The following is a 10813-nucleotide window of genomic DNA, read 5'->3' as shown; positions in this document are numbered from 1 at the left end:
TTTATGCTACCGGGACTTCGGTAGCATAAAAAAGTGGCTATTCTTTGTGCCCATGTGGATCAGTCACTCTTTTTACCATTATTTCCTTAAGCCTAAGTTGGCTAGTTAGGTATCAGACTAACGCTTAAAGCTTTCACTTGAGTGAAGTAACTCACATTACTGCTACTGCTAAGTAATGTTAGCCAATTTTACAGCATATTTCATAAATCACTATGCCATAACTACTGGGGCGATCGTGGCTCAGGAGTTGGCAGTTCGCCTTGTAATCGGAAGGTTGCTGGTTTGAGCCCCGGCTCCGACACTCTTGTGTCGTTGTGTCCTTGGGCAAGACACTTCACCCGTTGCCTACTGGTGGTCAGAGGGCCTGGTGGCACCAGTGTCCGGCAGCCTCGCCTCTGTCAGTGTGCCCCAGGGCGGCAGTGGCTACAATGTAGCTTGCCATCACCAATGTGTGAATGACTGAATGTAGTGTAAAGTGCTTTGGGGTCCATAGGAACTAAGTAAAGTGCTATACTAGTACAGGCCATTTACCATTTACTATAATAGCCCTGCCATACTGCATCACACTCAGTGCATTTCAGTCATTTCTTCAGCAAGGTTGATAGCTGGCAAAATAATAATAAAAGTTTCCAAAATTAGCATATTTTATGTACACATACTCAAAAACTATTTACCAGGACTCACCTGTCATGTGACTCAAGATCTAATAAGAAAACTATTCGGTCAGAATGAAATACAGTTTCAAGCACATTTAAGCATCACATTTGAAATTCAAGCGCTTTTCAAACCTTGAAAAGACTATATTCAAGTATTTTCACCCGTACGAACCCTGCCTGAAGCATACCCCATCCTCTCTGAAACATGGTGGAGTTGTTATGTCATGGGCATGTATGGCTGCCAGTGAAACCGAGCCACTACTGTTTACTGGTGAAGTGACTGCTGATAGAAGTACCAGGATGAACTGTGGAAGCATGCAAGGCTAAACTCTCTGCTTCAAAAATATATTAATCTGAGCCTGGGGACTCAGATGGGGGACTGTATACAAATGGCTGCAATTCTTTAACAGTTAATGCAAAGCTTTTGTTTAATCCCACAAATCCCTCTGCTGTTTAATTTTACTGTGTAGGTGCACAGAGGTAAACTTACAAAAATTGTGTCACTGTCAAAAAAAAAGCTGAACCTGTGGATCTAACCAGAAGTTGCCCACTAGACTGGACTGTGATTAGCATCCAAAACTGTTGCACTCTCATTTTTGGATGCATAATTATGTTGAGGACAAAGAGGCTTTCTCTTTTAGCACCAAGTGCTAATGGTTTATTTCAGGGCATGCACATTTATGCTGCTTACCCGAAGCGAGTACATGCTCTCAGGGATGTGTGACGTGATCTTGTCTGGACGCTGATTAGTGTCATTCTCTGCACTGTAAACCTCAGATGGAATTCGTATGTCGTACCGATCCTTCTCAAAATCAAACTCTGTTCCAGTAGATGTCCTGACAAAAAAACAAAACAAGACACAGTTTATGTTATTGGTTATTAGTGCAAAATACAGTTAGAATATAAGGGCAGAGAGGGAGGACTTTGTCATGCAATATATCTTAGAACTATGTTTACAAAAAGGTAGAATCCTCTGGAAAATGTGAAACAAATTGAAAGGAAGGATTGCAAAAGACCAAATGCTGAGTTGGGAAGGCATTTACCTCGCTCTAAAAAGCAGCGTGAATAAGTGGTTAACAGTTTAGGTATAGAGAAAAACCAATTAACTGAGTCATTAGGGCGTGCATGTTTTGAACTACTATTGGTATGAAAATCAGAAGAATTTTCTTTTTGGAAATCATGGATGCATCATCCTTGAGGTAAATGCAATGGTATGGAGTGCATTTCAACAAATGGTGTGCAGTTGACATCCAGTTAATTTGCCCTATTTGTCGTGCAAAGCTTCCAGATCTGTAAACTATCATCTTTTTATCAGGCAAACAAGAAAGCTGGTGATTTGATTGTTGTAGGAATGATGATAATCTGTTCAATTGTTTTATCTTATTGATCCAGTAATGAGAGGCTTTAACTAGCAGGCTTTAATTGCAACAGCATAGCCTCTGAAATCACATATGACCCTTTATTCCTGTGTGGACCACAGACAGACCTGCGGAGGTTCCAGATGATGATCCGTGTGCCAGTTTTCGACGTGGATCCTGGCAAACTAATTGCACAAATCTCTGAGAGTAGCTCTTCTTGTGTGCTGAAAGGGGAATACTGCAGAATGGCCTGTAGACTGGATTTCTGGTCCTCTCTTACACAAAGTAAAGGAGAAGTTAAGGACGGAAAACAAAGGAAAAAGGGAAGTATGACTTATGTAAGATGACAAAAAAAATACCCTTCTCAATGACATTTACAGCTACAAACCTAGCACATCTCACATGCTAGGTTTGTAGCTCAGTTCAGATTTTCTCCTACTCCATTCTTCAAATAAATCAGATCCTACTTGATAACATTTGGCCCGACTCCACTCATGTGAAGAAGAAAGTTTGTTCATGATGAGGTGCTGCTAATCAAATGAATTTGATTAAATGATGATCGACATGTTTGAACTCTTCTAAAAAAGCAGAAGATTTGGCCCGTCTGAAGCATTCAGGTAACTTCACACAGTATCAGAACTATACAGAAAACAATTACTTTGTGTTATTGCTGCTAAAGATGTTTCTGCAACACATTTCTCCCACTGAAAACGCTACGTCCAGAACAGAATCAACCTTTTGGGATCTACTTACCTGGATGATTGAGCATGCATCAAGACACGTGTTTCTACAAGCTACTGAATTATGCATAAAGTGCTGGTGCACGGTGCCATGCATCACAGTTCTGATTATTTCTCCTGAATTCTTTTCTATCAGACACTACCGGAGCTCTGCTTTAATAGTCTGACTCTTGGGAACAATTCACAGTGCACAACCCTTTAAACATGGAGATAAAACTCCAACAACAATAGTCCTGGTCAAGTCTTTGCTTCTCTACAGACCTCACTTGTAAACCAGTAGAACAGGACAACCACAGATCTAAATAAAATAAATACAACAGCAAGACTGGAAGCACTTCAGAGGTGTAAGAAGAGATGAAATCAGAGTTATAAAATTTTTGTTTTAGCAAAGTTGCAGGACTTGGTCATCACACCTTTTATCCAGTCTCTAATTTTGATTTATTTATGGTTTTTTTTAAAGGAATCTCTTTTTTCTCCCTTTTTTCTCTCTGAGATTTCTGGATTGCTCCTGTTCTTTTTCAGCTGACTTAATTTGATCCTGGAGTAATGAATACATAGTTGATGTATAATATTTCATTAGATAAAGGATATAGTTCTTTGAGTCGCTCTCTTCAAAGGAAACAATAGGTACAATTATTTGATCTGCACCAATCTTTTCCAGGTAGGTCTGGGAGAGCATCCCCACGCATAAGCTCCTCTTTGACTTGGAGAAGACAATAGCATCTTTGCCAAGACGCATGGAGCCAGACTTGAAGCCATTGCCATAGATTCCAATTGGATCTTTACCGTTCAGGGGCATCTTGTCACTGTATCCGAAGCTGAAGGAGAGAAAATGCAAAAAAATTTTTTACCAGTTTTGCAAACCATAATTCTCCCTCTGAAGGGAAGCAGTATGCAATCAGTTCCATTTGTCTGACTGTCTGTTAGCAGTCTAGCATCCACAGTTTTCAAGATATCATGTTTAACTTTTGTCTGATGGCAGGTACAAAAAGCATCTCAAGGTGATTTAATTTTTGATTTAATTTAATATGGTCATGATCAAGGTCAAGGTCACACCAAATGTGGAAATCAGTTCAAATGCTATCTTACGCACAATTTATCATGGCTTCAAACTTCACAACAACATACTAGGCCTCGGAAGACATGAGCACCTAGGTTGGCTAAGCATTTGACCTTAACCTTCATTGTTAGCACCAAATTTGACGTTAAAAAAAAATGGTCAAGAGACTAGTGATGGTAAATTTGATTCTTTTTACTGAATCGAGTTTTAATGAGTCACGCACCAAAGTGAATCGGGTTTTTTGAGTCATTTGATTCACTGAGTCAGTTGACCAGAGTGCAAAAAATGTACATTTTCACTCAAACTTAATTTGTTTCTCTTTTCATGTAAATCCTACTGCTAAGATGAATGATTCTAAAAAACCCCAACTATTTTATAGAGCAAAAAAGAGCAAAAACATTTCTAAAATTAAGCAATTTCCTATCAAAATTGCTTAATAAACATTTATTTAGTTTAGTTTTATTTTATTAGTATTTTCCTTAAATGTGTTAAATATATATTTTCTCATCTAAATGTCCACTGAGCTGTGAGCCAGGGGGGAGGGGGTTAGTGAGTCCTGAGTGATTCGCTTATGCTTACGTTTCAGCACAGGAGGGAGGGGGTTAGTGAGTGAGTGAGTGAGTGAGTGATTCATTCGCTCTATGATTCAGCACAGGAGGGAGGGGGTGAGTAGCTCAAATGCAAAGATGTTTACTTTATAATAAACTTGTTAGTTATCTTAGCTAAATTTTATTTTCACAAATGCAAATACAGTAACAAAAAGCCTAATTTTAAACATTACTATAATGATGTTTTATGTTACATAAAATTGATTAGTGGATCACTTAACAAAAAGGCTATGAAAACTATTACTATTTGTAGTAATTACAAATTATTTGAATGTTTGTAATTCTTTGTGTTACACCCCCTGGCATATGTTAATTTTGTTCTGGTTGTATACATGTTCTGTATACTGTTTCGTAATAAAGTTTAATATTTAAAAAAAAGAGTAGCTCAAATGTGTTGTTAGGATGTTAGCAGAGCGATGCTACTGTGAACCGAGGAGCTATTTTCTTGATGTGAGCTTCTACTCAGGGTTTTTTCTTCCAGTTCAGAGCAGAATTTTTTTTGTTAAGATACCGTTGTGTCTTTCTCCACAATTTTAATTATAAGCTAGATACATTGCTGCTAACAGCAACAGGGATGAGTCAGTGAGTCAGTTGGGCTTGTGAATCATGATTCATGAGTCAGTAAAGTGATTCTCGAGTATTGAACGATTCGTTCATGATTCGCGCATCACTACAAGAGACCATATCGAGTAACACATGATATGAAAAGGCATGGTGAGAGCTGTACAACACACTTTTAATTTCTTCAATACGACACCCTATGATGGCACAATGACACCATAAAATTCTGCAAATCACACACTGGATGAATTTATGTTAAAATCTCAAGGTTTTACAAAGATTTCAATCTTCTGAAATCTGACTTTCCACAAGTTTCAAAAAATGACACCGTAGTTGCATCTGTACCTGAGCATCTTATGCATTGTTTTATTGTCCAGCCCATTTCCATTATCCATGAAGCTGAGGCATTCTTCTCCTTTGACCACAGTTTTATCAATCCAGAACTGTTTGGCACTGACGTCTGGGTCGTAGGCATTGTCTGTCAAAAACAGTTTTAGGGAGCATTTAAAGTCCAAATATGAATGCCAGAATTACAGTGTAGATGAGCAGCAGGGACAGACTACTTTTTTTTTACAGAGGACCTATTTTTCTGCTACATACAGTGTACATATTAAACAGACTCATAAAGTTAGATTCATGCAGAAATATAGTGAAGATACATTATATATATATATATATATATATATATATATATCTTCACTATTATATTACATATTATCATTATTTATTGTATTTTTTTTTAACATGAAACAAGACATACAGTTCAATCAAGTAAATATTTGACTTCGTTATATAATCATCTGTCTGTGTCGTTACAGCTGTTGTTCTCAGAATTGGAAGTGAAATAGAAACCGACCTCGAAATACAATGAGATCACAGTGACTCACCAATCAGTTCAGCTATAGCGCTGAAGGGCCAGGTGTGGCTGGTGGAGTTGCTGTGCAGAAACTTGGGTGAAAGCTACAAGTGAAACAAATTCAATTTCACAAATTAGTTGCATTTTATATCACATCCACCACAACAAAGGGGCTTTACTGACTTTATTTATTTTTACTGCATGGAAAATATGCTCCATGTTTAAAACAAAGGTTTGATGGAATTTTGAAACCAAAACCTGGTCAGTTCAGCGCTGCACTGGTCAATTTAGTGAAAATACATGCAAATCTTTGCAGAAGAGATCAGACTCGTAATAGGGAAGAACAGTAGGGGGAAGGGTTTCCCACATGTAGCAACAGCACAGGAAATCCAGATAAAAATGTTTGTGTAAATTCTTATTAACACAAAAACTGAATCAGCTAATCACATGGCAGTAATTCAGCACGGTCAAAACAACCTGCTGAAGTTCAAACCAAACATCAGAATGAGAAAAAAAGGTGAGTGAAGGATTTGCTCTGTAAGCAAACTGGTGCGGGTGAAGGAAGGGTGGTAGACAGTCTCTGATGTGCTGAGACAGTATCTGCTCCAAAAACTTCATGACTACAGACGTGAGGGCTACAGGTCTGTAGTCATTGAGATCGGAATGATGGTGGAGACCTTCAGATTGGTGGGAATGGTGGCATGAGTCAGGGAGAGGTTGAGCACCCTTCTAAAGAAGCTGTTGAGGTCCTCTGCGAGTTTGAGGCTGCTGTCGGCAGTTGGGGGCTCTGGCCTTTCTAGTTGGTGAGAGCTTGGGATGCCTCTCCACACCTGGCTGGGGGTTGTTATCAGTGAGGAAGCCCTCGATCCTCTTCTTATAGGCCTCCTTTGCCTGTTTAATACCCATCCTCTGGTTGGCACTGGCAGGTTGCACAAGGAAATGACCCTCAGCATGAAGGTTAAGTTACAAGTTCTGATCAGAGCCTGGATTTTACTTGTCATCCAAGGTTTTCAGTTAAGTTTTTGTCACTGTCACATTTTCTACACAGCAGTTAATGTAGAAAAGGACAGAGTGATTGAAGGTCTCCAGATCCTGCTGTTTAAAAATGGACCAGTTTGTCAGATTAAAACAGTCCTGTAGCTGGAGGAGAGCATCACCTGGCCATATGTTACTAACCACACGAACCTTGAAGCAGATGGGCTGAAGACCACACTGGGTGGCACTCCCCTCAGCTAAGAACATGCAAACTGAGGCTCCAGTTTGCTCAAATTAACACAACAGCAGAATGGAAAAATGTTGCTTGTTCTAATGAGTCTCTGCTTGCTGGTGTAATGGTCAGGTCAGAAAACAACATGCCTTGTATCAAAAGTTCAGGGTGGCGGTAACAGTGTAATGGTGTGTGGGAAACTACCAACTGAGCACCGTTTAAACCTTACAACATAACTGAATACTGTTGCTGGCCATGTTCATCCCCTTATGACTACAGTGTACCCATTGTCTGATAGCTGCTTCTGGCAGGATAACGTAACATATCACAAAGCTCAGATCATCTCAAACTGGTTTCTTGAACATGGCAATGAGTTCACTGTGCATCTTTGCATATTGTTTTTAATGTGTTACATTTGTTTACCTTATTGCTTGGTATTGTCATTTTTTCTCCACCACTGCAGAGCTTCAGCCAAGACTACAGATGACAATGTCTGGTATAACAGATCTATATCGTAACTGTTCAACACTTAGAAAGCTGATATTTATTTGGTCATAAACAGAATCAATTCAAGTAGGTGGAAATTATGCAAAGAAACTGTCTAAGGAGCTTGGAAAGAAAAGAGCCTGGACTTCTTTAAGTTGCTTGAAGACATTTCACCTGTCATCTGAGAAGCTTCTTCAGTTCTAGAGTCAAATGTTGGAGAGCTCCAGATTTAAGCCCTATGGGAGTGTCCCCCCAAGAGGGACACTGGACCCCTTAATGATCTACCTAATCACATGAGCCAAGGCGTGAAAACGGGTTTAGCTAAAAATCAGCCCACATCAGCTCATTGTGAAATCTACCCCCACCCTATCATGTGATTTCTTGAGGTTGGATGTATATGGCAGACAGTTGGTTTCATAAACCACCGCCTCTGTTCAAAGATGGTCGCTCACAGTGGACATAGAGGGCTTCTTTCACTCCTCTTTCAAACCATCTGTCTTCTCTGTCCAAAATGTGGACATTGGTGTCCTCGAAGGAGTGACCTTTTCCCTTTAGATGCAGAAGGACAGCCGTTGTATGTTGTGCCATGCTTTTATGAAGTGACTGTTCGGTCTCTCCAATGTAGAGGTCTGAGCATTCCCCCCTACACTGTACAGCCTATACTACGTTGTTAAGTTTGTGTTTAGGAGTTCTGTCTTTGGGATGAACCAGTTTCTGTCTGAATGTGTGGACACACACTCTGACTGAAATGACTCTGACCTGGATGACTGAGAACCTTCACAGACATATGCAAAGAAGCTCCGCAGTCAAACAAACGTGACCTAAACAACTTTAATCCCTTGTTTTGCTTTCACATGTGTGATAACACGAGGGACACACTTACTACAGAGTAATAAACAAACAGGGGAAGACTTTAAGAGGGTGAATAGAGGGAAAACATAATACAAGTGCATTAAATCTTATGCAAAAGCCATTTAACCTCCTACCAAATATAGATATAGAGAATACACTGGTCCTGGCTCTGTGTCGACCTGCAACAAGACCAGCCAGGCCGTTGTAACCAGTATGTTAGTGGGCTGTAAAACCAGCCGTGAGTCAGGAAAACGAAACTTATCCAGTAGCCTGAATTCACAGCACAACCGGACCTAATTTCTGAGTAAACAATACTGCTGTTAACGATGACAGTACTCCCGTAATTCATTGGCAGTTGTAAATATAAACTGACTGGCAACTACATGGGAGTCCCACAGACCTCGGTACCAACAGCCAATACAGCTTTGACCACAGCGGGTGTGCTGTATGGACTGAATTAACATCACTGAACCCAGACGCAGATTCTTACTGTTGTTTCAATTGTTCACACATTTAGTCCACCAATAAATAGGACAAAACTCCCCAAACAAATAAGTAAACTCCTCTCACCGTGCTTAACGGAACACCATGGTCCATCTGCGTCGCCATCTTTCTCTGTAAACCGATTGCTGTGGGCGGGGTTAGGTCCAAGCATCCGGTCGGCCAAACACTCGAGTTACACAAAAATTAAACAGAGAACTTTTAAGTTAATTAAAATCGCCCTTGCTTATGTTTTATGTTAATATCAATATCCATACCTCATATGTAAGGGTTTATTTGTGCATTGAACGCTGTCGGGAGCACTTCCGGTTTGACGTTCCAAAATAAAACCGTGCCGACAGTGACGTACCTTGAAATTAATTTTAGTGTTTCGGAATGTGATACACGTGCCAGTGTTGTTGTGCCAGTGCAAGTGATGAAAAGTGCAAGTGAGAAAAGGGGGATTATTCGTATTTAAACTGGGAGATGTGGCCAACAGGGTGGCAGAGATTTTAACAAATATAACATAGTTCTATAAGAATATTTCAATGACGCAAAATATCTGGATTGGTTATAATGTAGGGGCAATAGCACAGAGACATAAATGATATTTAAAAAACAGGTCATTTCTTTATTTTATAAAGGAAATAATTAAATACATGGATTAATCTTTAAGGCTTCAGAGAATAGATGGAAGGTATTTTCTTGGATTTACAACGTTTTTGAAAAAAAACACATCTATTTCCTCACAACACCATATCCTGTTTTATCTAAGACATGAAAACATCAGAAACAATTATTTAAAACATATTCCGATGTATGTTTGACGGTGGTATGGTGGTTAGCACTGCTGCCGCATAGCAAGAAGGTCCTGAGTTCAATTCCACCATCAGGCTGGGGTCTTTCTGTGTGGAGTTTGCATGTTCTCCCCGTGTTTGCGTGGGTTCCCTCCGGGTCCAAAGACATGCAGCTTGTGGATAGGTTAATTGGATAATATATTTGGATAATCCAAATTGCCACTAGGTGTGAATGTGAGTGCGAATGGTTGTCTGTCCCTGTGTGTTGGCCCTGCGACAGACTTATCCTGAAAAGGATAAGCGGAAGCGAATGGATGGATGGAAAGCGGGCATGCCGAGCCGGGGAAGACCCAGGACATGCTGGAGATATTATATCTCTCGGCTGGCCTGGGAACGCCTTGGTATTCCCCCGGACAAGCTGGAGGCTTCTCTGCTTGGGCGGCTGCTCATGCGTAAAAAATGCTATAACCTAAAAAAATAATCACACCAAGAATGTAAAATTATAGATATATAAATTCAACACGAATTAAAACTAAAACACAATTTTGTTATTGTAAGCTAGTCTGTATATTCAAATAAGTGTTATGAAACCTCGCGTGTGCTGGATTTGCATGCGATTCCCACACTCACTGAAACAGGAGCTCGGGTACCTTTGTAATTTATGACTTCCCCATCCCTTTCTTTGATCTCGTTCTCAGTTAGTTCAGAATAAATGGATTTCAGCTTGTCTTTTTTTTAAATGTACTTTGTGCATTAGAGGTAGGATCGTAATTTCATCTACTTTTCTAGTCCTACCGATCACTCAAAGTGCTTTCAATAACAAGTCAACAGCTTTAACTATACATTCATACAGCACTCGATTTCACATTCACTGCTGATACAGAATCACTGACACCTGCCAGAATTTTGACCAGAAACCTCCTTGCTGTGAGATGTTAAACACTTTAATACCATGCCAACCTAATGAAGAGCATCTGTCCGTGTCAAGGAGTGTACAAAAATGCCTGAACAAATGTATGAAATTTTAAAATACTTCCTTTTTTCTGTAATGTGGTCACTTCACTTGATTAGTGAAAGGCTGCATGAGATTTGTTCATGGCTAACCCATTCAGAAGGTCTAATCTCAAATAGATATTCTTCACATTATTTTCT

The 10813-nt window shown here is 39.7% G+C and overlaps 1 protein-coding gene across 1 annotated transcript in view; it reads right to left on the bottom strand.

Annotated features, from left to right (window-relative positions):
* The window catches only part of morc3a (MORC family CW-type zinc finger 3a), a 17621-nt gene extending 8533 nt beyond the window's left edge, over window positions 1–9088 (bottom strand). Inside the window, exons 1-6 of the mRNA XM_084908017.1 lie at window positions 8955–9088; window positions 5871–5943; window positions 5329–5461; window positions 3346–3572; window positions 2143–2299; window positions 1348–1492 (exon numbers count right to left, since the gene is read on the bottom strand). Of these exons, the coding sequence (XP_084764143.1) occupies window positions 1348–1492; window positions 2143–2299; window positions 3346–3572; window positions 5329–5461; window positions 5871–5943; window positions 8955–8993 (774 nt within the window). The 5' untranslated portion in view covers window positions 8994–9088. The remainder of the gene's footprint in view (window positions 1–1347; window positions 1493–2142; window positions 2300–3345; window positions 3573–5328; window positions 5462–5870; window positions 5944–8954) is intronic.
* Window positions 9089–10813: the final 1725 nt, after the last annotated feature.

Source organism: Perissodus microlepis, chromosome 16 (assembly GCF_051167445.1).
Source record: "Perissodus microlepis isolate ML-2025 ecotype Zambia chromosome 16, ASM5116744v1, whole genome shotgun sequence".
Lineage (NCBI taxonomy): Eukaryota > Metazoa > Chordata > Actinopteri > Cichliformes > Cichlidae > Perissodus > Perissodus microlepis.
Note: the sequence above shows the minus strand (reverse complement) of the source record. Positions and strands in the feature narration are given on the sequence as shown.